The sequence below is a fragment of the Papio anubis genome, chromosome 16 (genome assembly GCF_008728515.1).
Source record: "Papio anubis isolate 15944 chromosome 16, Panubis1.0, whole genome shotgun sequence".
Classification (NCBI taxonomy): Eukaryota; Metazoa; Chordata; class Mammalia; order Primates; family Cercopithecidae; genus Papio; species Papio anubis.
The window spans coordinates 34,882,070-34,908,794 of record NC_044991.1 but is presented as its reverse complement, the minus strand read 5'-3'; the positions used below and the strand labels follow the sequence as shown (position 1 = coordinate 34,908,794).

Sequence of the window (26,725 nt, the reverse complement as noted above, 5' to 3'; positions counted from 1 at the left end):
TGCGCTACCAAGCCCGGCTAATTTTTGTATTTTTGGTGGAGATGGGGGTTTCGCCATGTTGGCCAGGCTGGTCTCAAACTCCTGACCTCAGGTGATCCTTCCACTTCGGCCTCCCAAAGCACTGGGATTACAGGCATGAGCCACCACACCCAGCCACCAAATGAAGAGTTTAAATGTTAAAGGTGAATAGAAGAAAATCCACTTTGTGTTTATCTCAAGAACTGAAGGAAGATTCCATTTCTACTCATGAAATCAAGGCTGTCTTTAGAGGGCAAGGTGAATGTGTGTCAGTATTAAAAGAGTTCTAATTTTCACAATAAAATGTAATAGAACACGTGAGCTTTATACCAGACATAACTGCCACATGCTTATGTTGTGGTGGAAGCTTCTCTTAACTTCAGGCTCGAGGTTCTAGGGAAGGGATGAGGTGAGGTTAATTTGCAAGGAATTGCATGAGAAAAATTCGTGGACTCCCTAATCTTTTTTTTTTTTTTTTTTTTTTGGAGACGGAGTCTCGCTCTGTCACCCAGGCTAGAGTGCAGTGGCCGGATCTCAGCTCACTGCAAGCTCCGCCTCCCGGGTTTACACCATTCTCCTGCCTCAGCCTCCGAGTAGCTGGGATTACAGGCGCCCTGCCACCTCGCCCGGCTAGTTTTTTTGTATTTTTTAATAGAGACGGGGTTTCACCGTGTTAGCCAGGATGGTCTCGATCTCCTGACCTTGTGATCCACCCATCTCAGCCTCCCAAAGTGCTGGGATTACAGGCTTGAGCCACCGCGCCCGGCCGAACTCCCTAATCTTGAGTAAATCCAAATGGAAACAACGTCCCAGTTTTCTTATGTGCCTGTAAAACCTATAAAAGCAAAGGCAGTGGTTGTTGGCATCACTCTGGGAAGGTGACGTGTACGTGGTCGATTGTGCTGAGAGTGGGTCAGAGGACATCGCTCCGAACCCCCAAGAGCTGCAGTGGGAAAAAACAAGTAGAAATGTGGTTGCATGAAGATGTTCCTGACAGGTGACTGCAGACAGCAGAGCCTCCGTGGTCCAGACCGCAGGGCCGCTTTCCTGCCACTGTTTCACTGCACGGTGCCCTCACAGGTTCACCCGCTGAACGTGTGCTGAAATCCACTATCTATGGGGGATGCTATTGAGAAAAAGCAAAACATACCATTTGTTGAACCCATGTACCCTGCCAAGAGCTACGCTTGTATGTTCAGTGACGGAGATGAGAGGAGACTTAGGGATTCATATACCTCAAGTTTAAATAGGTTGCTTTTTTGTTAAAATTGCCATATGTTTTTAAATATATTAAAATAATCGTGGAGGAAATGAGAAAAACGTGAAAGGTGTTCCAAACAGTGGTTTGGATGGTCATGGCATCTACTCCGCTCTGTTGGCCTAGATGTGTGTGTGTTTCTCCTAGGGGCCGGAGCAGGGCTTCCTGTCCTCGGCACTGGTGACGTTTGGGGCCAGCTGATCTGCGTTGTAGGGTGTCAAGTGCCCCATGCCGTTGGTGCCAGCAGCTTCCTCCATCTCCAGCTGTGATCACCAAAAATACCTAGAGACATTGCCAGACATTTCCTCAGGAGCAAAGTTGTACCTGGTTGAGAGCAATTACAATGATATGAATTGAGCTGCTGGCTTAAAAGTATTTTAGGGGGCAAGGTGGGGCTGGGCTCAGTGGCCCACACCTGTAATCCCAGCACTTTGGGAGGCTGAGATGGGATGATTCCTTGAGGCTAGGAGTTCAGGACCAGCCTTGGAAACACAGAGGGACCCTGTCTTGACCAAAAAACAAAACTAGGTGGGAGTGGTGATGTGTGCGTGTGGTCCCAGCTACTTGGGAGGCTGAGGTGGGAGGATCGCCTGAGCCTAGGAGGTCACAGCTGCAGTGAACCATGAATGTGCCACCGCAGTCCAGCTGGGGCAACAGAGCGAGGGCCTGTCTTGAAAAACAAAACAAAGCAAAAAACTACTTAATAAAAATATAGCCAATGATAGGCAAATATATATATAAAATAAAAATTAAAAACATTTTTTTCTTATGTATTTAAAAACTTGTTCCCCCTAGAATCAGAACTACAAGGATCAATTATCCCAGCTCAATGACAGGGTTCTTCAACTGGGACAGGAGGCTTCTACCCACCAGTCCCAAAGTGAGGAGCATCGTGTGACCATTCAGCTGTTAACACAGAGCCTGGAGGAGGTGGCATGCAGCGGGCAGCAGCAGGTGGGTGGCCTCAGCCGCCGGCAGCTCCACCTGGGCTGTGCTGGAGGCTGGGAGCCGCAGGGTGCGGAGGCGGCTGCAAACAGGTCAGGACAGGCGCTAAGGAGCCTGGAGGGAAGTGAGGGACTTCCCAAGCATGCCTTGGAGAAATAGGTGGACGGTGCTGTGTTGGCAAATCCCAGTATCTAAAGAAAATAGCAGAATAGCTTTACATGCTGCTGACAGAGGAGGGAATTGGTGCAAAGTTCCCCGAGGGCAGTTTGGCAAAATACACACTTAGAGGCTGAAGAAAGTCCACATGCCTTGATGTCATGATTCCTATGGGGATGTTCCCGAGAGCCTTGTGGAAGGATGCAGCTGCAGCATTTTCCTTGCTGTGCTGTTTATAATAGCAAAGCAGAAATGAAATCAGCCGAGTCACCAACAGAAGCTGAGGGAGTCACTGGATCACAGCACAGCCATTGAAAAGCATGTTTTCAAATCACAATTAATGCCCTGGGAAACACTCCCGCTGTGGTGAGGAGAAGGCGCTTCCTGCAGTGCGTAGCACGCCCAACACTGTCTCACCAGGGGGATGCGTGTGTGTAGAGGAGGGGCCGGGGATTGGCTGCAGGATACAGGGCCGGCCTTGGTTGGTGGGTTCATGGGGATTTAAATTTTGTAATTTTTTTTCTTTTCTGTAATTTTCTGAGGTTTCTGCACGAATTACATACCAGACTCTTCAGATACTTCTTGACTTGTGCAATTGATTTTTTAAAAACAGAGTGACCAAATCCAAAAACTTAAAGTTGAACTTGAATGCCTGAATCAGGAATATCAGAGCCTGCAACTGTCACAGTCAGAGCTGACCCAGGCCCTTGAAGAAAGTCAAGGCCAGGTGGGTATGAGTGGTGGCTGGAGGCACTGCGTCCAGTCCCACCCGGGAGCAGCATCACCACAGTGCCAACGGTGTTGCCAGGCCTCCTCCAGCCCAGAGGTGTTGAGCTGGCCTGGACACAGCTGTCCAGGTGCTTACTGGGCCCAGGAAAAAGCTGCTCCCAGTGCAGAGTTGGTTTGACTGTGAGCAAGCCCCGTGAAGAGTGGTGACTCAGTTTACTCCCGAGGGAAGGAGTGCGGTCACCATGCCTTTGGGTGAGCCCTCCACAGAATGGAGGAGCCAGAGGCAAGCCTGGGGACTGTGTCATCAGAACCAAGGCAGCAGGCCCCAGCCCTGGCGGTGGGGTGAAATAGGCACTCATGGACATGCATGACACTGGCCTCTGTACATGCCCCAGGTGCCACACCTGCTGGCCCTGCAGGTGAGAGGCGCGGGAGGTGCAGACACGGGAGGCTGGGCTACGGTGGCAGGAGCTCGTGGTCTGGGACAGACAGGTGTGTGCAGGGGCAGCCGAGCAGGGGCCTCAGGGAGGGGAGCCGGCTCAGGGGATGCTTGTGGAGGGGTGGCTCAAGGGAGAGAAGAGCAGGTGTGTGACAGCCAAAGGTGCCCCGAGGGCGAGTGCCCAGTGTGGACACAGGTGCAGGGCACACTTGGAAGCTTGGGGGCTGCAGAGAGGAAAGGGGGCTATGGGAAAGGGTCTCTCCCCGCCTGCCTGTGAGGCTTGGCTGAGCCTCTGCACCCAGTCCCCCCCAGTGCTGGCCCTGGCGCCCTGTGCAGAGGCACCCCCTAGACGTCCTGAGACACAGAGGGGTCAGCTGGGCACGGACCCCAGAGCTTTCTGGGATGCTGTTGGGGCTCCCATAGGCTCTTGGCCTTGCAGCTACAGTCTGTCAGTTTCCCAGAGGTGCTCTGCCTATTTGGGGCACCCTTCTCTACTTTTGAGTCTAAAAGGAACCCTGGAAAATTGCCTGGGCCAGTTCGAGTCCTTTGAGGCTGAGGAGTAAGACCACCTGAAAAGGCCGGCACTTCCTTAGCACCTGGCGCTGGAGGCACCGCTAGGGCCAAGGGAGAGCACTCCACACCCCTGAGGCCATGCCTGCCACCAGCCTCTCAGTCGGGAAGCACCTCACCGAGTCTGCCCTGCAGCCATGTGGGTCACCCCTTCTTCCTCATGATTTAGAGGAAGACGCTCCCCCAAAGCAAGTGGCTTCCAGTCAGCATCAGGAAGCTGGGAGCTTCCAGGCTAGCTCAGGGCACTCGAAAAGGCAGACGGGGGTCCCTAAGAGTGGCCACAAGAGGCTGGGCCTGAAGCTGATGTGGTCACCGTTTCCATGTGGGAGGGAAGCCAGGGCAGTCACTGTCATGCCCATGTGTGGCTCAGGAGGAAGGCCCCAGAGGCCAGAGCAGACAGGAGGGATGGGGCCTCATGGAGGAGCTCAGAGGGTGGAGGGTCTCCCAGGGGAGCTCAGAGGGCAAAGGGACGGGGACCCACAGGGCCCTCTCCACGGGAAGGACAGGAAGGGTGGCTGCACTCAGGGTGGGAGATGATGCCCTGTCTGAGGCTCTGCCTCACTCCAGCACCCAGAACACAAATGTCCTTGTTTCCAGTGCTCCCCTGGGGACGTCTTTCCCTGTCCCTGTGACTGTCAGAGTCTGTAGACGTGGCCCGTCTCGCGTTGCTGAGGAAGGAGATGAAGAGCACTGGATGGCTGTCTGTTCAGTAGATGTTTACAGGCTGCCCACCATGGGCAGAGACCCCCCCTTGGGCTGGACCCAGGCTATGCTATGGAGGGCTTAATTCGTGGGGGTTCGGTCCCAGGATGGCGGTGGGGGGTGGTGCAGTCTGAGGACCTGTAAGCATCAGAGCCGAGGGAGTCGGGGTGCGGGCCAGAGCCTTCCTGGGTGGGTAGATGTGCTTGACACCTGGGAGTCCCGCAGGTCTGGGGGACAGCAGCCAGAGTGACCGTCTGAAATGAGCCTTCGGGAGAAGGCTGCATTTGGTAGAGATGCGATTTAGAACTGGTTCTTCCCTCCTTTTCTGTCTCAAACCATAAGCTGCCCCCCAGGGCCTGGAAAATGTGGGGTGCAGGTGGTGTCTCTCTGGGGTGACCCCCGTCCTGAAGAAGGGTGAGCTTTACAGTGATGACCTGGCCCCCCAAGACGGGCCCCCAGCTCAGCGGAGTCAGTGCAGGGACTACTGAAGGGAAGCCAGGCCTGGCAGTGCGGGCGCAGGGCGTTGCCTTCCCTCTTCCTCCACCGTGCGGTGATGCCAGGCCCGGCCCAAACGTGACCCCGATGGAGTGTGATTCCCACGCCGTCTGTGGGGTCTCAAGTGAGTAAGGGGTGGCGTGGCCGGTTCTTACAGGGTGCCGAAGAAATCCTGGTGAAGCCTCCAGTTGGCTGGATGTAAACTGTATTTGGATCTTGCCTCGAGCTGCTTCATTAAAGGGGCTGGCATAGTGGTGCACAGTTTACCGTAACAACTCAGCCCGACTCCAGCAGACGGTGCCGTCCAGGAAACCAGGCGCTGCCAAGGATTCCAGCCCCGGCCCCACCTTCCCTTCAGCAGTCCGTGTTGTCTGGGTAGTCTGTGGCCAGTGTAGCCCTGTTTCAGAGTGTGGAGTCTCCGCTGAAAGGACTGGTGTGGGTCATTGAAAAGAATCAGGCCCCAGTGAGGTTCGCTGAAAGCTAACACTGGACGCAGCAGAATCTGAGTGTGACAGGAAGTCAGCGTCACCGTTTTGAGGGTGATGGACACGTTTTCTGCACTCTAGCCCTGTGGAAGCGCTGGCTGACAGCAGCCTGGCTGTCCGAATTCCAAAGAAACGGGCTCCTTCTAAATCTTCAGGTGCTGCTGCATACTCAGGAGCACATGCCCTCCTTGTCCTTGCAGGTGGGGGTGTCCTTGGATGGAGAGGGTGCCCCACTGTGCCACGTCTCAGCAGCCCCACCAGAGCTGTGTCCCCTCTTCCGTACAGGTGCAAGGAGCTCACCTGAGGCTGAGGCAGGCCCAGGCCCAGCACTCGCAGGAGGTCCGGCAGCTGCAGGAGCAGATGAGCCGGCTGGTGCCCCAAGACCGTGTGGCTGAGCTGCAGCGCCTGCTCAGCCTTCAGGGAGAGCAGGCTGGGAGGCGCCTGGATGCACAGCGGGTGAGTGGGGGTGCAGCGAGAGGCGGCTGACAAGATGAGGAGGAGGGTGAGGCAGGCCCAGCGGTCCTCAGTTACCCAGAAGCTGCCCAAGTGTGAATACGTGAGTCACGTATGTAGCATGTCAGATGGTGAGGAGGGCTGTAGGGAGAGGGGCAGCGTGGTTTTAAACAGGGTGGCCAGACAAGGCCTCACAGGTGGCCCCTGAGGTGGTGAGACCTGAAGGAGGTGAGGGAGCGGCTTGGCAGGGGAGCAGCAGAGGCCCTGGGGTAGGGGATTCTTGGCATGTTCCAGGGGAGCAGGGACCGGAGGCCGAGGGCAGAGAGCAGAGGGTGACAGACCGGGCCCAGCAGGTGCCACAGACCGTGCAGGTGGTGGGCGATGGGAGACAGTGGCTCCGAGCATGGACTGTGGAGGGTGGGATCCCGCCCACCACCTCTCAGCTGAGTGACCTTGGGCAAGCGAACCTCTCTGTGCCCCAGTTTCTCATCTGTCAAGTCCTGCTGGCAGTGGCGTCCACCTCAAGGCTTATCGGGAGGCATCAATGGGTTGGCGCTTTTAGAGCACTTGAAGAGGCCCCGGCACCGCTTTGCCCTGTGCAAGAGTTTAATTCAAAAGGCTGAGGGACTAACTCACGCCTGAAATTCCCAACATAGTTCATAGTTCATCAGGGACAGACTTCAGGAGAGATCAGGAGCCAGAGGGCAGGGGACACCCTTATGGAAAAGGAATTGGCACACGACTTGAAAAGTGGGTAACATTTGATGTTTGTAAAGTGTAAATTCTAATGAAGAATAACCTTGTAACATCACACAAAGGGGTCAAGCTAAAGTTAAGTGATGCTACATTATTGACAAAGTTAAGGAGAATCCTCCTAGAAAAAGACAGTAACACAGTGAGGAAATCTCACTTTGGAGTTATTTATGGTTAAAATCTTAGGACCAGTTCTCTGAGGACAAATGAGTCTGCTGAGTCTCCCTGAACGACAAAGAGAAAGGAAAGCTGTGTGGTTTGGGCCAGAACATATTTTTGTTTTGTTTTGTTTTTTGAGACAGAGTCTGACTCTGTTGCCAGGCTGGAGTGCAGTGGTGTAATCTTGGCTTACTGCAACCTCCACCTCCTGGGTTCAAGTGAATCCCTATCTCAGCCTCCCAAGTAGCTGGGATTACAGGTACGCACCACCACATCCGGCTAAATTTTGTATTTTTTTTTTAGTAGAGATGGGGTTTCACCGTGTTGGCCAGGTGAGTCTTGAACTCCTGCCTCGGCCTCCCAAAGTGCTGGGATTACAGGCGTGAGCCTGGCCACCTGCAACCTTCTTTTATGGCAGGAAGAACATGAGAAACAGCTGAAAGCCACAGAAGAGCGGGTAGAAGAGGCGGAGATGATTCTGAAGAATATGGAAATGCTCCTCCAAGAGAAAGTGAATGAGCTGAAGGAGCAGGTGAGTGATGGGTGCTGCTGCTTTCATGCTCGCGTCCTCTTCTGAGCGCTCCCCACTTTTATGGGTGTGCAGGCAGCTAATACAGGAAAACGCTGTCTTGTCACGGAAGTCCAGGGAACTAAATGCATACCCTACACTGCAGGTGCACATTGCATTTATTTTCCTTCGGGAATGGTTTTAAGATCTGTCCTGTGGGTGTTCACATACACTCAGACAGGACTCATCCGTTCATTTGTTCCTGTAGTCATTCGGGCGTGCCCGAGCACCTCCGGTCGAGGCTTTCCTAGGTAGACCTGAGATGAGCAGGGCTGAGCCTACCTCCCAGACCTGACCCTCTGGAGACAGGTAGATGCTTCCATAGAGCATACATGCCCTCGGGCCATGATGAATGCTCTGAAAATGAGACAATAGAAGTGGAGGGAGCCGGTGGGGTGGTCAAGGCCACTTTGAAGAGCCAGCATTTGGACAGATGCCCAGTGACCAGCACAGGAAGGTCCAGCTGTGTCCCCGGCAGAGGCCAGGTGGCATTTGGAAGGCTCACTCGGTGGGAGATGGACACATCTCCTCATGTCTGGGGGACCCCAAGGAGGGTGCATTCCAGGCAGCGCACAGCCATGGAGGAGGTCGCCATGGCTGGTGTGAACTGGTAGGGCTCAGGTAGGCAGCACCTGTCATGTGTGTCCTGGAAGCCAAGGTCAGGGGTTTGGGTTTTATCATAATGGCAGTTAGAAGGCATTGGGAGATTTTAAGTAAAAGCATGACAAGATCTATCTTTTAAAAGAAACCATACTAGGGAAAAAGTCACTTGGGCTGCTATAAGGAGCAAAGACCAACAATGAGGTGCCACAGCTCACCTGATCTATGGATGCTCGAAGTCTAACTCAGCAGGTGGGAACTGACGTGCGGCAGTGCTGTGCCCTGAGGGCTGATGGCACAGGGTGTGGGTGGACCCCACGGGTGTGGGGTGCACACACAGAAGAGGCCTGGCCGCGGACCACATTCAGTTGTTAGGAGATATTAAGAGCAATGTGAAAACCTGGAGAAGTATTTGTGCTCCATCGTGATCCAGTATGGTTTGGTCTACGTGAGGGATCCCGAGCTCAGCCCAAACTAGACAAGGCATTTGTGGAAGGTGCCCAGTCCCTCCCTGGGGCCACCGTCCTTGTCCAGCTCCCTCCCCTGCTGGTGCCCCCAGTCCCTCTCATCCTTTCTCCCTGGCACACACCCACAGTCCTCAGTTGCCTGTCTGGCCAGTAACACCTGACTTCTGGTTAAATCCTGTGGCTCCTGCACACCTGCCCTGGCCCTGAGCCCAAGCCACAGCTCGGGGCCTCAGTACTGCCTGTCGTGTGGCTGCTTCCTCCCCTGCTTCCCCTGGCTCATGGCCCTGCTGACATCACAGCCAGGAGAGCACACGCAGATGAACCTATTCCACACTCCGACCATCCCAGGGCCTTTTGAGGACTGTCCATTTTGGCCTGAAGTCCCTGAAGTCCTTGTTTCATGGCACAAAGCTGCCTCAAGTTTTCTCCACCACATAGCCCAGCAGATTCTCAATTTCCTCTCATGCCAGGGTAACAAAACTTATTATTATAATGCAGTATTTGTGTCAGTTGTTTTTTTTTTGGAGACAGAGTCTCGCTCTGTTGCCCAGGCTAGAGTGCAGTGGCGCGATCTCTGCTCACTGCAAGCTCCGCCTCCTGGGTTCACACCATTCTCCTGCCTCAGCCTCCCCAGTAGCTGAGACTACAGGCGCCCACCACCAGGCCCAGCTAATTTTTTTTGTATTTTTTAGTAGAGACGGGGTTTTACCGTGTTAGCCAGGATGGTCTCGATCTCCTGACCTTGGGATCCACCCACCTCGGCCTTCCAAAGTGCTGGGATTATAGGCGTGAGCCCCCACCCCCGGCCTTGGGTCAGATTTCTAAGAGCCCAAAACTATGGTTTGCATAAATGTGGGAGGATAAAAGACAGCAGGCTGATCTGTAGCGTTTCTCCACCGGCCTCATGCAAAGTATTGGCTTCCTCCCCTCTCTAGTTTGAAAAGAACACGAAGTCCGACCTGCTGCTGAAGGAGCTGTACGTGGAGAATGCCCACCTGGTGAGAGCACTTCAGGCCACCGAGGAGAAGCAGCGAGGCGCCGAGAAACAAAGCCGCATCTTGGAAGAAAAAGTTCGCGCTCTCAACAAACTCGTCAGTAGGATTGCCCCCGCAGCCCTCTCTGTGTAAAGACGGATTGTTTTCCAGGATTCATTCGAAAGCACATCTTTTAAATTAAGCCACTGTGATGCCTTAGTTTTCCATGGGTCATGAGCCATGAGTCCTGGGACATCTGAGGATTGGGATTCTTTGTTCACCCCTCAGACAGTTAATGCCCTGCCCTGGGCAAGATCGGGGTCGGGGGCTGGGGGAATATGCATGTTGAAAAAGCCTGCGTTTTTATTAGCGGTCCTGAGTAATTTTCCTTGGCAAAATTCCCCGTTTTGCCACTTGTTGGAGGCAGATTCTGGGAGCTGTCAGCAAGGAGCAGCTAAGTGAGCAGTTAAGGACAACACTTTCCATGTGGCACTTCTGACCCGGCTGTCAGATTGAAATGTAAAATCAGGGCTCTGTACAGTTTTGCCATTTCACTGTTCTGCTTTGAGCTTAGGTTATTAGAACGCTTGGTGGCGGGTGTGTACACACATTCCAGAAAGGCTTCCCTCGCTGGGAACGTCAACCCAGCAAGAAAAGAGGGGAAGCCCCTTCTCCAGGGACCTTATCTGTGGACTCAGGGATGATGGTGTTTATTGCAAATGCACAATCTTTTTCCCATTGAAATGTCATCACACTGGAAATTGTACTATATGTAAAAAAAAAAAAAAGTATAGTTTTATATTTGAAATGTATACAAATTATGGCCATATGGCTGACTGGAATGTACTGCTGTAATATAAAAAGTCACTGTATTTGCAATAAATTCTTTCCTATTAAAATTGACTTCTAAGTTTGTTAATTTTTTAAACTATAAAATATTTCAAACATACAGGAAAATAGTTATATAAGAAACACCCATGTGTCCATCAACATATGTAGTAAGAATAATATCCTGCCACAGCACTGTGGAGGGCCGGAGCCTGTTCTGTTCTCAGCGTCCGCCCTCTTCCTGGGGCATCCGCCATCCCAAAGCTGGCATGTCTTCTCCTTTCTGCAGGAGAAAAATGTCACAACACTGTGGAAAGATAAAGCCTGGAACAGATGGAAAGTTCGTTTCTTTGGAAGATTTGGCAACATGAAGTTGACTGGTTCTTCAGAGTTTACTGATAAATGTAATTAGTCCCAATAAAAATACAGATGTTCCATGCCCCAATCAACCCCAGAATTAGACAAGACATTCTAAAGTTTTTACATATAAACTAAATAAGCAAACAAAACAATTAGGAAAACTCCGAAGAAAGAAGAGCAATGTATGGGGACTAGTTCTACCAGTTATTAAAATACAAGTCCCAATACAGTTTGTGTTACACGGGTGTATGCATTTGTCAAAACTCATTGAGGAGTACACTTACTCATTCACTTGGGCTTTTCTGTCTGAGGCTGGAGTAACGACATTGGAGTAACCAGGAGACCTGAACAACATTATCGATCTACTGACATCTAGAACCCACCACACGACACCAGCAGAAGCAAATGCAGCCGAACACTTACCAAGACAGACCATATTCCAGGCCAACGAATCTCAAAAATGTACGAAGATTCAAGCCATACAATGTATGTACTGTGACCACAATGGAATTAAATTAGAAATCTGTCCCACAATATGAAGCTGGAAACCATCATTCTCAGCAAACTATCTCAAGGACAGAAAACCAAACACCGCATGTTCTCACTCATAAGTGGGAATTGAACAATGAGAACATTTGGACACAGGAAGGGGAACATCACACACCGGGGCCTGTTGTGGGGTGAGGGGAGGCGAGAGGGATAGCATTAGGAGATATACCTAATGTAAATGATGAAGTTAATGGGTGCAGCACACCAACATGGCACATGTATACATATGTAACAAACCTGCACGTTGTACACATGTACCCTAGAACTTAAAGTATAATAAAAAATAAAATGAGGTAAAGTGAAAAATTTTTAAAAATTAAATTATTACATGTGCCCTGAAAAAAAAATCTATCCCCCAATATGTGGAAACAACATACTGCTGAATAACCCATGAGGCAAAGAAGAGATAAGACGGGAAATTAGGAAATATTCTGGATTGAATGGAAATGAAAACACAGTATATCAAAATTTGTGGGCTAGAGTGAAAGCATTACTTAGGGGAAAAGTCACAGCACCAAACACCCAGCTTAGAATAGAAGAAAGGCCTCAAGTTAACGACTTCAGCTTCCACCTTAAATAATTCGACAAAGAAGAGCAAATTAAACCCAAAGTCAAAAGAAAACGACGATGATCAAAGCAGAAACCAAGGAACAGAACAGATTGGCCATGACATGCTGCAGGCTAGAGCGGTTGTGTTAAGTTTGGTTGGCACGGCCACACTCAGTCACAGATTCCCTACACCCAATTCCCTATGCCTGCTTCGTGCTCCAGCAGTAACACAGAGCGGCTGTAACAGCTCATGTGGCCCAGAAAGCCTAATACACAGAAAACATCTGTTGACCCTTGAAATAGAAAACAAATAGAGAAAGTAAACCAAAGGCACGTTCTTTCAGAAGATTAGTAAAACTGATAAACTTCTAGTCCAGTCAGAATAAAAGAAAAAAAAACTTACTAATATCAGAAATGAGAAGTGATATCCACTACAGGTGATATCACTATAATCTACAGACATACAAGCATCATAAGGCAGTATTATGAAGAACACTTTTATTTTTTGAGACAGGGTCTCACTGTTGCCTAGGCTGGAGTGCAGTGGCATGATTATAGCTCACTGCAGCCTCCAACCCCTGCCTCAGCCTCCCGAGTAGCTGAGACCACAGGTGCACAGCACCACACCTGGCAATTTTTTTTTTTTCCTGACATCTCACTATGTTGCCCACGCTGGTCTCAAACTCCTGAGCTCAAGTAATCCTCCTGCCTTGGCCTCCCAAAGTGCTGCGATTACAGGCGTGAGCCACTGTGCCCAGCTCATGAACAACTTTATATAAATAAATTTAGTAACTTAGATAAAATGGAGAATACATAAATTGCCAAAGCTCATTTGGGAAAAAAATGGATAACCAAAATAGCCATGTATTTATTAAGCCAAAACTGTGGTTAACCTTCCCACAAAGAAACTTCAGGCCCAGATGGCTTAAATATGAATTCTGTAAACATGTAAGAAATAAATAATACCATGTATGTAAAACATATGATAGATATATTGGTTTCATCCATGGCTCCTTGTTCATAACTCCCATGGCCTCAAGCAGTAGCTCCTTTTTTTTTTGAGACGGGAGGCCTTGCTCTGTCACTCAGGGCTGGAGTGCAGTGGCCGGATCTCGCCTCACTGCAGCTCCTGGGCCCCTGGTTCGCCCTGCCTCAGCCTCCCGAGTAGCTGGGACTACAGGCACCTCACCACCTCTGACCCGCTAGTTTTTGTAATTTTAGTAGAGATGGGGTTTCACCGTGTTAGCCAGGATGGTCTCGATCTCCTGACCTCGTGATCCGCCCGTCTCAGCCTCCCAAAGTGCTGGGATTACAGGCTTGAGCCACCGCGCCCGGCCCGTTGCAGTCTTTTGTTGTAATGCTGGGGCATTTTAGGCCTCAGGGAAGACAATCTCTCTTTCTGCCCTTCTGCCCTCCTTTCACCTGCTTCTTTTTCTCTCCCCGGCAAGAATCTTCCCGCCTTTCTGGCTTGGAGCTGGCTGTAAAGAAATTCTCTGATAGGAAGGGGCGCTGCCCCATACTCTGAAAGAAGGACTGCAGCAGGGGCTAAGAACCTGAGCAGACGGGCCTGGCTGGATGGCGCCACTCAGACTATGAGCATTAGATCATACCCTTTTTGTCCAATCATTTCTCTGCTTGGTTATCGATCATGCCTATCTAATGAGATTTCTATAGAAGGCCCAAAAGGACAGGGTTTGGAGAGCTTCCGGATTGCTGAACATATGGAGGCTCCTGGAGGGTGGTGGGCATCGAAGCTCCATGTGCCTTCCCCACATCTTCCCCTATGTACCTCTTCCATTGGGATCCTTTCACCTGCATATTGTACCATATCCTTTATAATAAACCAGTAAACTTAAGTGTTTCTGAGTTCCATGAGCTGCTCAAGCAAATTAATTGAATCCAAAGAGGGGATCATGGGAACTCCAACTTGAAGCTAGTTGGTCAGAATCTCAGAGGCCCAGACTTGCGACGGTGTCTGCAGGGAGGGCAGTCTTGGACTGAGCCCTGAGCCTGTGGGATCTGACGCTATCTCCAAGTAGTGTTGGAACTGAAGTAGAAGTAGAGGACACACCTGGTGTCCACTGCAGAGCTTGGTATGTGGGGAAAACCCCCACACATTTGGTCACAGAAGTCTTCTGTGTTGTTGAGTGACAGAATGTTTTTTTTTTCTATTTAGAAAACTCTTCCAAAAAATTGAAAAGGAGGGACTATTTTCCCAAGAACACCACAGACCAATCTTTCTCATGCACACTGATGCAAAAATTCTACAAAAAAATTTTCAAATAAAATCCTACAAAAACGATAATATATCATGACCAGGTGTGGTTTATGCCAGGAATGCAGGGTTGGTTTAACACTGAAAACTCAATCGATCAATCAGCCACTGTAATTCACCAGACTAACAAACTAAAAGACAAAACCATCTCAACAGATGTAGAAAAAAGATATGACAAAATCCAGCATCCATTTCTGATTTTTAAAAAAATTCTCAGTAAACTAGGTGTATGAGTCTGTTCTCATGCTAATAAAGACATACTGGAGAGTGGGTAATTTAAAAAGGAAAGAGGTTTAATTGACTCAGTTCCACATGGCTGGGGAGGCCTCACAATCACGGCAGAAGGCAAATGGACAGGAACCAAAGTCAAGTCTTACATGCTGGCAGGCAAAAGAGTGTGTCCAGGGGAACTCCCATTTATAAAACCATCAGATCTCGTGAGACTTACTGACTAACACCAGAAGAGTATGGGGGAAACCACCCCCTTGATTCAATTATCTCGACTGGCCCTGCCCTTGACACGTGGGAATATTTCAATTCAAGGTGAGATTTGGGTAGGGACACAGACAAACCATATCACTAAGAATAGGAGGAAACTTCCTCACCCCAATAAAGGGCATCTACAAACACCTTAAGAGCTAACATCATCATAATGAAAGACTGTTTTTCTTCTTAGATCAGGAACAAGATGGGGGGGTCTTCTCTGACCACATATATTTAGTACTCCACTGAAAGTTCTAACCAATGCAATCAGGCAAGAAAAAGAAATAAAAGGCATTCAGATTAGAAAGGAAGAAGTAAAACTCTTTATTAATAGAACACATGACTGTTGATGTAATTTACAAAAAAACCATGAGAACTCACAGTTTAGCAAGGCTGAAGGATACAAGTTCAACATCAATTGTACTTCTATTTACTAGCAACAAGCAGAATTTGAAATTTTAAAATACCATTTAGCATCAAAACTATGAAACGCTGACATGGTAGACCTGTACACTGAAAACTACAAGATTATTAAGAGAAATAGAAGACAGAAACATTAATACATGGGAAGACAGACCTTGTTTATAGTCCAGAAGACTCAATATCACTAAGATGTCAATTCTCCCAACATTTTTATATAAATTCAATGCAATCTCAATCAAGGTGCTAACAGGGATTTTTGTTGTAGAAATTGACAAGTTGATCCTAATTTCTTTTTGAGAGAGAGTCTAACTTTGTCACCCAGGCTGGAGTGCAGTGGTGTGATCTCAGCTCACTGCAGCCTTGACCTCTGGGGCTCAAGTGATCCTCCCACCTCAGCCCACCATGTAGGTGGGACTACAGGCATGCACCACCACACTCAGCTAATTTTTTATATTTTTTGTAGAGACGGAGTTTTACCACGGGCCCAGGCTGGTCTGGACCTCCTGAGCTCAAGTGATCCGCCCACCTAGGCCTCCCAAAGTTCTAGGATTACAGGCGTAAGCCACCACACCCTGCCTATTCCCAAATTTCACATCAAAAGCAAAGGACTTAACATAGCCAAAACAAATCTCAAAAAAAAAAGTGGTACATTGGGCCAGTGCCAAGGCTTACGCCTGTAACCCCAGCACATGGGGAGGATGAGGCAAGTGGACTGCTTTAGCTCAGGAGTTCAACACAGCCTGGCCAACGCAGTGAAACCCCATCTCTACAAAAAATACAAACAACAGCAAAAATAAGATGCATTAATACTATCTATTTCAAGAATTATTAGAAAAGTTACATACACTACATACAAATATGGTATTGGCATTCAGGAGAGAAAAACAGGTCAATGGAACAAAACAGAGTCCTGAAATAAACCCACATACACACTGACAACTACTTTTTAACAAAAATGCAAAGCTGACAGAGCAAAGGGCAGTCCTTTCAAAAAATGGTAGTGAAACAGCTGGATATCTATATGCCCAAGAAAAAGTGAAGGTAGATTGACACCTTGCAACATATAGAAAATTCATTCAAAATGGATCGCAGGCTGGGCGTGGTGGCTTACGCTTGTAATCCTAAAACTTTCGGAGGCCAAGGTAGGTCACTTGAGGTTAGGAGTTTGAAACCAGCCTGGCCAACACAGTAAAACCCTGTCTCTACTAAAAATACGAAAATTAGCCAGGTGTGGTGGCCTGCGCCTATAATCCCAGCTACTTGGAAGGCTGAGACAAAAGAATCACTTCAACCCAGGGGATGGAGATTGCAGTGAGCCGAGATCACGCCACTGCACCCTAGCCTGGGTGACAGAGCGAGACTCTGTCTCAAAACAAACAAAGAAACAAAAACAAAACAGAACAAAAAAACGGGTTATAGACCAAAGTATAAAGCTTAAAATTGTAACACTTCCAGAAGAAAAAAGGAAAAAAAATTGTGACCTTGGGATGGGAAAAGATTTCTTGGATGCAACATCCAAAGCATAAAAGAACAAACGAATAAACTGGATTTCATCAAAATTTTAAATGTCAGCTGTTTAAAAGATACCATTAGGGCTGGGCGCGGTGGCTCAAGCCTGTAATCCCAGCACTTTGGGAGGCTAAGGCAGGCGGATCACGACGTCAGGAGATCAAGACCATCCTGGCTAAAATGGTGAAACCCCGTCTCTACTAAAAACACAAAATAAATTAGCCAGGAGTGGTGGCGGGTGCCTGTAGTCCCAGCTACTCGGGAGGCTGAGGCAGGAGAATGGCGTGAACCCAGGAGGCAGAGCTTGTAGTGAGCTGAGATTGCACCACTGCACTCCAGCCTGGACGACAGAGCGAGACTCCATATCAAAAAAAAACAAAAAAAAACAAAAAAAAACCATTGAAAGCCAATCAACTCTTTATGTGATTTTTCAGTCAATCTGAATCTCAGGGAAAACTGTACAAAGTTCTTTCTCTAGCCCCAATTTCACTGTCCCTCTCCAAAGTGGTGATACTGGTGACCATCCCACAGCCACAAGCCATACCAGCCACCATGGTGGAAATGTGCAAAATCCATGTATGTCCTTCCTTTCCAAATATCCAGGTGATAAATTAGTATGTCATTAAACATTACATATACCGGAAATTTCTACAGACCATCATCTTCACTTGCTCATGTGATTTGAAAATGTGTATCTCAGAAATTCAGCTCTCTAGCTTGTACAATACACATGACCAGAAAACAAGACACACAGGATCTACCTTCTTCCTATCCAGCCAAGTGACTGATTTTTTAAGAGATTCAAATGTAACCATGTTTACTTTCATTTAAAAAACACACTGTAACAAAACTGTGTAGGAATGCTGTGATTCTAGATTCAGCTTATTAGAAAAAGGAGTAGGGGCCAGGTGCAGTGGCTCACACCTGTGATCTCAACACTTTGAGAGGCCAAGGTGGGAGGACTGCTTGAGGCCAGCAGTTTGAGGCCAGCTTGGGCAACATAGTGAGACACTGTTTCTACAAAACAAAACAAAACCAACACCAAAAAGGAGTAGGAAGAATAGTGTACAACATTAAAAAAAGAAGAAAGTCTTTAATAGCAAATTATACTTCTTAGCCAAGTATTCTTAGTTACCTTCAACAATGTCTACAGCTTGTAAAATCAAAGAGGGAGGTGAAGGGAGGGTGGCGAGAGTGAGTACAGAGGCATCCATGAGTTGGGTGAAGCCTGGGTGGGAGTGCCTCAGTGCATGGTCACGACAGGATGTGCTCCAGTACTCCTTGTCTGATCAGCTGCTCACACTTCCAACGAGGTAAAAAGTGCTGAGGGGACAAGAAGGGATGCAGAAAGAGTAAAATAAATGATTGGGAAAGAATTTGAAATTATTTCTTGTATCATTAAAAAGTAGCACTGATTAGTTTTCAAACTCCAACAAGTAAGTAGTTAAAAGTTAAACTTAAGGGGTTGGGCGCAGTGGCTGACACCTGTAATCCCAGCACTTTGGGACGCCAAGGCGGGCGGATCACCTGAGGTCGGGGGTTCGAGACCAGCCTGACCAACATGGAGAAACCGTGTCTCTACTAAAAAATATAAAATTGGGCCGGGTGCAGTGGCTCACACCTGTAATCCCAGAACTTTGAGAGGCCGAGGCGGGTGGATCACGAGGTCAGGAGATCAAGACCATCCTGGCTGATATGGTGAAATCCACTCTCAACTAAAAATGCAAAAAATTAGCCAGGCACAGTGGCAGGCGCCTGTAATCCCAGATACTCAGGAGGCTGAGGCAGGAGAATGGCATGAACCTGGGAGGTGGAGCTTGCAGTGAGCTGAGACCACGCCACTACACTCCAGCCTGGGTGACAGAGCGAGACTGTCTCAAAAAAAAAACAAAAAAAAAAAACAAAAACAAAATTAGCCGGGCATGGTGGTGCATGCCTGTAATCCCGGCTACACAGGAGGCTGAGGCAGGAGAATCGCTTGAACCTGGGAGGTGGAGGCCGCAGTGAGCCGAGATCGTGCCATTGCACTCCAGCCTGGGCAACAAGAGCAAAACTCCATCTCAAAAAAAAAAAAAAAGTTAAATTTAACTATATTTGCTGTTTTAATCACACTGAAATTGATGCTATTTAGAGTTGTACAGAATTCTGACTTTCACAAATGAATTCAGTTTGCTTAAGTTCAATTCAACTAAGACTTCTGAATCTAGTAGGTATTGTCCTTAGTGTTTGTATTTTTTAAATTATGCACAGAGAAATCCAGATAGGTGTGATTTGGATTATCACTGGCCCAACAGCCTATCAGGAAGACCCATGAAAGGCTCATTTCTCCATAAAACCTGCTCTAGGATTTCAGAGTCTGAACATTCTTCTAATAACAAGTGATAACTTTCCTCCTCTATTTCTCAAGGATGAAAAGTATTCATGACCCACAGTGCGGGTGCTATTCACATGGTACGTGGGAAGATGCCAACACCCAGGTATTGCTTGTCCCGTGTCTTCCTAAGAGGACGTCGCTCTTGCTCTAAGGGAACCAGGGGCAGGTGGAAAGATGTCCCCTTCCCTCTCAAACACAAGGACTTACAGAAAACACTGACTGCCCTGGAGGAGGGAAGCTGAGGAAGGCAGGAAGGCTTTCCGATCCACAGGGGGTCAAAAAAATCGCAAAGGAAGACCTCAAGGAAGCAAAATGTAACCTCAGTAGCCATGTGCACGTGAAGGTCCTGCCTCACAAACTCAAAGGCCTTACAAGAGATCCATGACCAAATTCTTCTAAACCAATCTTGAAGATACATGAGCCAAGAAAAATGTAAAAAAACACAACAAAAACAAAATAACTGAGTTGTTCATTTAATATCCATACTAATGCTGGTATTAAAACAGATGGAGAGTATTGATTTCTGGATAAAAATAAACAGTGCTTGCCATAGTGACAAATATAAAAGAATGTATATTAGAAAATGTTTCCCAGCCAGGCATGGTGGCTCGTGCTTGTAATCCCAGCACTTTGGGAGGCCGAGGCAGGTGGATCACGAGGTCAGGAGTTCGAGACCAGCCTGAACAACATGATGAAACCCCACCTCCACTAAAAAAAAAAAAAATACAAAAATTAGCCAGGCATGGTGACATGCGCCTGTAATCCCAGCTACTCAGGAGGCTGAGGCAGGAGAATCGCTTGAACCCAGGAGGCAGAGGTTGCAGGGAGCCAAGATCGTGCCACTGCACTCTAGCCTGGGTGACAGAGGGAAACTCCACCTCAAAAAAAAACATATATATATATATATATACACACACACACACACACACATATATACACACATATAAAATGTTTCCTACTAATTCTTTAGAGTATATGAATGATCTACACCAGATTCTACAGAAAATTCAGATGTGGTTGAACATTAGAAGCCCCTAATACCAACCATCAACTGTGGCTGATATTGTTTCTTTTTAATGCCTCCATTTTTATAATTGAGGGTAGGGTCAGAGCTGAGAAACAGACTTAAAAAATTCAACCACCAGGCCAGGCGCGGTGGCTCACACCTGTAATCCCAGCACTTTGGGAGGCCGAGGTGGGCGGATCACCTGAGGTCAGGAATTTGAAACCAGCCTGGCCAACATGGTGAAATCCCACCTTTACTAAAAAAACTACAAAAATAAGCCAGGCATGGTGGCAGGCGCCTGTAATCCCAGCTACTTGAGAGGCTGAGGCAGGAGAACCGCTTGAACCCAGGAGGCAGAGGTTGCAGTGAGCCAAGATCGCACCATTGTATTCTAGCCTGGGGTACAAGAGCAAGACTTTGTTTAAAAAAAAAAAAAAAAATTCAACCACAGGACAGCATTTGGGATGAAGGGACATTTCGCATATCTTGCTTTATGAGGATGGCTTTTTTCTTGTTCTTGTGAACCAGAGCTTCCTCCTGGGCCCTCCAGAAATATAGCTGCTTATCAGAGCATTAATTCATTATCTGCTTTCAATTCATTAGTGTCCTAAGAGAATACTGGGACAGAAATTGTTGCCTTAACAACCAAAGACTTTAGGGAACCCTCAAAATCTTTTTTTAAAATATTCAACCTTTGTTTTAGAAGCTCCAAGGGTATTAGTAAAATAATTTTAGTCAACTATTAGTAAAACAGTTTTAAAGCTCCAAGGGTATTAGTAAAATAACAGATCAACTCACCCTGTTAGGAAAATAAGCTCAAGAACCACATGACCTAAAACATTCTTTTGCTCCCTGCCATGAACAAAGTGAACATCAAATCCTTAGGGTCATCAGATCCTAAATGGCTGACCCCAAGATGGCAGGCAAGGAAAGAAAAAGAACAGCTTTTATTAGGTCATTTTTCCTCCTCACAACTTCAGAAAATTGGGATAGGATAAAAAATTTAGTGGTCAGGCAAAGTGGCTTACACCTGTAATCCCAGCACTTTGGGAGGCTGAGGTGGGTGGATTGCTTGAGCTCAGTAGCAAGACCAGCCTGGCCAACTGGTGAAACTCCGTCTTTATAAAAAATACAAAAATTAAACGGGTATGGTGGTGCGCACCTGTGGTCCAGCTACTTGGGAGGCTGAGGGCGGGGGATCACTTGAGCCCAGGAGGCAGAGGTTGCAATGAGCAGAGATTGCACCACTGCACTCCAGCCTGGGGAACATAGCCAGACCCTGCCTCAAAAAAATAATAATAGACCAGGCACGGTGGTTCACGGCTGTAATCCCAGCACTTTGGGAGGCAGAGGCAGGCAGATCACAAGGTCAGGAGATCAAGACCATCCTGGCTAACACAGTGAAACCCCATCTCTACCAAAAATACAAAAAAAAAAAAAATTAGCCGGGAGTGGTGGTGGGCTCCTGTAGTCCCAGCTACTTGGGAGGCTGAGGCAGAAGAATGGCGTGAACCCAGGAGGCGGAGCTTGCAGTGAGTGGAGATTGTGCCACTGCACTCCAGCCTGGGCAACAGAGCGAGACTCTGTCTCAAAAATAAATAAATAAAAGTAATAATTTAGCTAATGTGAATTCATCTAATGTGAATTTGAAGATTTCTAGGGAAATAATTAATATACTGAGATTACTTTGGGCATGGTGGTTCACACCTGTAATCCTAGCACATTAGGATGGCAAGGTGGGTGGATTGCTTGAGCCCAGGAGTTCGAGACTGTACTATCGGGTCATTGTTAAAGATCCCATCTCTATTTCTTTTAAAATAGATAGATAGATAGATAGATAGATAGATAGATAGATAGATAGATAGAGATAAAGAGAGATTCCTTATAAGGACAAATTTAGCTTAAGTTACAACTTTACAATTTTAATCTTCCTCTATTAAATTGTTATGTTTACATACCAAATACTTGAAAATTCTTTTTTTGAAAATAGAAAAATCTGTATCACTATTGGTTTGCTAAAGAACTAGGATTTATAAGGCAAAGTGTAAGGTAAAAAAACTGCTTAGGAACTTTAAATATAAGCAATATCTTACTAAATGAATTAATCGTTTCTTAATATATGCAACATTTGCTTCCAGTCTTAATATTCAGAAAAAGTACAGAACAGGGTGTATTATACTAAAGATATTGCCTAAGATATAAACGATCATCACAAGTTGATATTTATTTTGCTATTCCAACTTTTCCACCATTCAGCAGTCATAAGATTTAAAGTAAAGTATCTGAAGATAAGAAATACCTGGCTATTTTTTTTTAATAGGACTGAAGTGCCATCATCAACTTCAAATTCTCCATAGTCTTTTAGACATCGGACCTGAAAGAAAAAACGTGAGATATTTTATCTAAATTAGTTTTTAATATGCAGTGACTAAAAAATAAATCGGCATTATACAAATATATAGACAGTAAGGACTTCGTGTTTCTTCTCTGTGTACTTAGGCCTAGTACTACTACTGTGGTATTCTAATAGTCTCAAGTGTCCAGTTTTGACAGGGAGGAAGAAGAATCGCAAAATCTCTGCTAGTAAATAAATGTCCGTGCTGACAGCAAGGCGATGCAGGAAGGCAACGATGTTGTCTCCTTCCCCTCTGAAAAATTAAGCAGGTGAAATACCTATCCACAAGGAATGCTTTAGATCTGCTCCAACCTGCTTCTTATAGATCCCTCCCATAAAATATCAATATCTGAGAATGGGACACAGGTAAGTCTGCAGTATTTGTTTTTGGAAGCAATTCTTCCAGTCCCATTCAAAATTCAGCTGATTTCCCAGGAATACTTAGAAGTACACCGTGGAGGAGCAGATGCCACCTCACGTGACAGGATTCAGGAGTGGCAGCCTTCTGATATCCACCTCTGCAACTGCAAAGGTGTTCCCAAGTACAGGTTACAGACCTGCTACAGCACTAAGTGTGGGAAGTAAGGAGGCACTTTTCCTCTTCTAGGAGAATTCAGACTGAAGGTTATTCTCACGAGTACTAGCGATGAACTGCTATTGTCGCTAGGAGTGTCAATGCCAGCAACAACTATGTCTTCCACTTTTCCAGATAATTTTATCATGTCCTACCATCCCTCCAGAACTTTACCAAAGCACTCAAATTATTTTAATTAAATATGAGAAATATCACTCCAGAAAAATCCCCAAGCCCTTTGCATTTGCTTTTTTTTTTTTTTTTTTTTTTGAGACGGAGTCTTGCTCTGTTGCCCAGGCCAGAGTGCAGTGGTGTGATCCACACACTGCAACCTCTGCCTCCCAGGCTCAAGCAATTCTCCTGACTCAGTGTCCTGGGTTGCTGGGATTACAGGTGCTCACCACCATGCCCGGTTAATTTTTAAATTTTTAGTAGAGACAGGGTTTCACCATGGTGGCCAGGTTGGTTTCGAACTCTTGACCTTAAATGATCGGCCTGCCCCCGCTTCCCAAAGTGCTGGGATTACAGGCCTGAGCCACCACGCCTGGCCGCATTGGCTTCTCTAAATAGACTTTTATTTTGGAAAATCTCAAACACATTCAAAAGTAAAAACACTATTCCATGTCCCCATCAACTGACATCAACACATGGCCAAGTTTGTTCCCCTGACCCACTTGTGGGTTATTCTGAAGCAAATCTTAGATATCATTTCACTTCATCTGTAAATATTCTACTGTCTACTTCTATAAAACCAGATAATTTTTAAAAATTCCAATACTGACTGTAAATGGCAGCTCATGACTATAATCCCAGCATTTGGGGAGGCTGAGGCAGGTGGATCACCTGAAGTCAGGAATTCAAGACCAGCATGGTCAACATGGTGAAACCCTGCCTCTACTAAAAACACAAAATTTAGCTGGGTGTGACGGTGCGTGCCTGTAATCCCAGCTACTCAGGAGACTGAGGTTGCAATGAGCGAGATCGCACCAGTGCACTCCAGCCTGGGTGACAGAATGCGACTCTATCTCAAATAAATAAATAAAAATTATTAAGATGAGAGAGTATTGGCATTTATTTATTTATTTATTTTTGAGACAGAGTCTCACTCTGTCACCCAGGCTAGAGTGCAGTGGTGTGATCTTGGCTCACTGGAACCTCCGCTTCCCAGGTTCAAGCAATTCTCCTGCCTCAGCCTCCCTAGTAGCTGGGATTACAGGAGTGCGCCACCATGCCCAGCTAATTTTTTCGTATTTTTAGTAGAGACAGGGTTTCACCATGTTGGCCAGACTGGTCTCGAATCCTGACCTCAAATGATCCACCTGCAGCCTCCCAAAGTGCTGGGATTACAGGCATGAGCCACCGTACCCAGCCTTATTTAATAATTTTTAATATCATGAACTATCTAGTTAGTACCCAAATTTCCCACTTGTCTCGTGAATTTTTATAAGGTTTCCACATTGAAATCAGAATCCAACAAAGGCACACATCACCTTTTTTTTTTTAATGTCTTGTACGTGTTTTTTAATCTATAGGTTTCACTTCCTCTTTATTTTTTCCTTCCCCTTGGCATTTTATTTGTTGAAAAAATTGGGTGAGTAGTTTCTCACTGCAGCCTTGAACACCTGGTTTCAAGCAATACTCCTGCCTTGGCCTCCCATAAGTGTTGGGATTATAGGCATGAGTCACTGCACAGGGTCAGTACAACTTTTCACAATCAAGATTTTGTTGTGGATTTCTTTGGGGTCATTTAACATGTTCCTTTGTCCCTGCGTTTCCTATAAAATGGAAGTTAGGTCTACATCAGATAAGGTGACTTTGTGGCAAATGGTGTTATGTACTTTCTATTACAAGACCCCATAAAACACAAAGTGCCTGGCTGTCTCTTTTTGGATATTGAGGTTAATCGGTGGGCCCAAGTGTCATCCATACTTATGCATTATAAAGATCTCCATTATCCACTGAAAGATTTTAGTAAATAAAGGGTTACAAGCATTAATCTAATTCTTATATTCCTACTACATTTGTTAGCTGGAATTCTTCTATAAAAAGAAATTTCCTTTGTAAACTATTGGGCCACGTTAAGATAGAGTTTGTATAGTAAAAGCAATGGATGCTTTGATTCCATTCTCTAACTTGCCACCTTTCTTTTTTTTTTTTTTTTTTTGAGACAGAGTCTCGCTTTGTTGCCCAGGCTGGAGTTCAGTGGCACAATCTCGGCTCACTGTAAGCTCCGCCTCCCGGGTTCACGCCATTCTCCTGCCTCAGCCTCCCGAGTAGTTGGGACCACAGGCGCCCGCCACTGCGCCTGGCTAGTTTTTTGTATTTTTTAGTAGAGACGGGGTTTCACTGGGTTAGCCAGGATGGTCTCGATCTCCTGACCTCGTGATCCGCCCGTCTCGGCCTCCCAAAGTGCTGGGATTACAGGCTTGAGCCACTGCGCCCGGCCACTTGCCACCTTTCACATGAGTTGGATCCCTCACATTCTCCAAGGAAACCTCAAAAATGTTTTATTTTTTTAAAATTTTGTTGGCCAGGCACGGTGGCTCATGCCTGTATTCCTAGCACTTTGGGAAGAAGAGGCAAGAGGATTGCTTGAGCTTAGGAGTTCAAGATGAGCCTGGGCAACATAGAGAAATCCCATCTCTACAAAAAATACAAAAATTAGCTTGATGTGGTTATGAGCACCTGTAGTCACAGCTGCTCTGGAAGCTGAGGTGGGAGGATGACTTGAGCCTGGGAGGTGGAGGTTCCTAAAGTAAACCAGGACTCCTTGCACTAAAATAGTTGATTCCATGTCCTAAATAACAAATGAGCCAAGATTGTACCATTGTACACCAGCCTGGGCAACAGACCCAGATACTACCTCAAAAAAAAAAAATTTTGTTGTTCTTTGGTGTCATTATGCATTCATGCTTCTAACATAATTGATGTAATCCAATTCACCGCAGTTATTATTCACATTGATGCTAAAATTGTCCATTTTTTGGTTAGCAAGAGCTCCTTCAAATTGGCCCCCACATCCTTCCAGCAGTCTCTGCTTAGTCCTTGACACCTCCCTTCCTTTCTGGGAAGACAAGATGTTTCATGTTCAGTTTGTACATTTTTTATTCAGAACCTGGAATCAGCTATTTCTGTGCCAGGAGTCCTGGTTTACTTTAGTGGGAAGTGGCATTTAGGTATAGAATCTGGACACTCATGGCTAACTGGCTTGGTCATTGTTTCTAGGCCTTTTCAGTGGGCAGAGCTAATCAATACTTTTTTTTTTTTTTTTTTTTGAGACAGAGTTTCGCTCTTGTTGCCCAGGTTGGAGTGCAATGGCGCAATCTTGGCTCACTGCAACCTCTACCTCCCGGGTTCAAGTGATTCTCCTGCCTCAGACTCCTGCGTAGCTGGGATTACAGGCATGTGCCACCAAGCCTGGCTAATTTTGTATTTTTAGTAGAGATGGGGTTTCTCCACATTGGTCAGGCTGGTCTCAAACTCCCAACCTCAGGTGATCTGCCCACCTCGGCCTCCCAAAGTGCTGGGATTACAGGCACGAGCCACTGCACCTGATCCCTACTTTTTGTTTTTTAAAGAAGGGGCGATTCATGAGTCCCTGCTTATGCTTCAAACTCAAATTTAGGAAT

The 26,725-nt window shown here is 46.8% G+C and overlaps 2 protein-coding genes across 9 annotated transcripts in view; one reads left to right on the top strand and one right to left on the bottom strand.

Moving 5' to 3' along the window:
• Positions 1-10,674, top strand: part of NINL (ninein like) — an 85,064-nt gene extending 74,390 nt beyond the window's left edge. For 5 of the 8 annotated variants that reach the window (XM_031656514.1, XM_031656515.1, XM_031656516.1 and 2 more), the window contains 5 exons: positions 2,072-2,230; positions 2,991-3,104; positions 6,083-6,253; positions 7,581-7,694; positions 9,733-10,674. In XM_031656514.1, coding sequence (XP_031512374.1) covers positions 2,072-2,230; positions 2,991-3,104; positions 6,083-6,253; positions 7,581-7,694; positions 9,733-9,924 — 750 coding nt within the window. In that variant the 3' untranslated portion in view covers positions 9,925-10,674. Of the gene's footprint in view, positions 1-2,071; positions 2,231-2,919; positions 3,105-3,501; positions 3,599-4,712; positions 6,016-6,082; positions 6,254-7,580; positions 7,695-9,732 lie in introns of those variants that run through there. The other 3 variants (XM_031656518.1, XM_031656519.1, XM_031656520.1) reach the window with 3 other exon arrangements.
• A 7,148-nt stretch (positions 10,675-17,822) lies between these two features.
• GINS1 (GINS complex subunit 1) overlaps positions 17,823-26,725 on the bottom strand; it is a 43,819-nt gene continuing 34,916 nt past the window's right edge. The window contains exons 6-7 of the mRNA XM_003905182.5: positions 22,427-22,501; positions 17,823-18,070 (exon numbers count right to left, since the gene is read on the bottom strand). Coding sequence (XP_003905231.4) covers positions 18,002-18,070; positions 22,427-22,501 — 144 coding nt within the window. The 3' untranslated portion in view covers positions 17,823-18,001. The remainder of the gene's footprint in view (positions 18,071-22,426; positions 22,502-26,725) is intronic.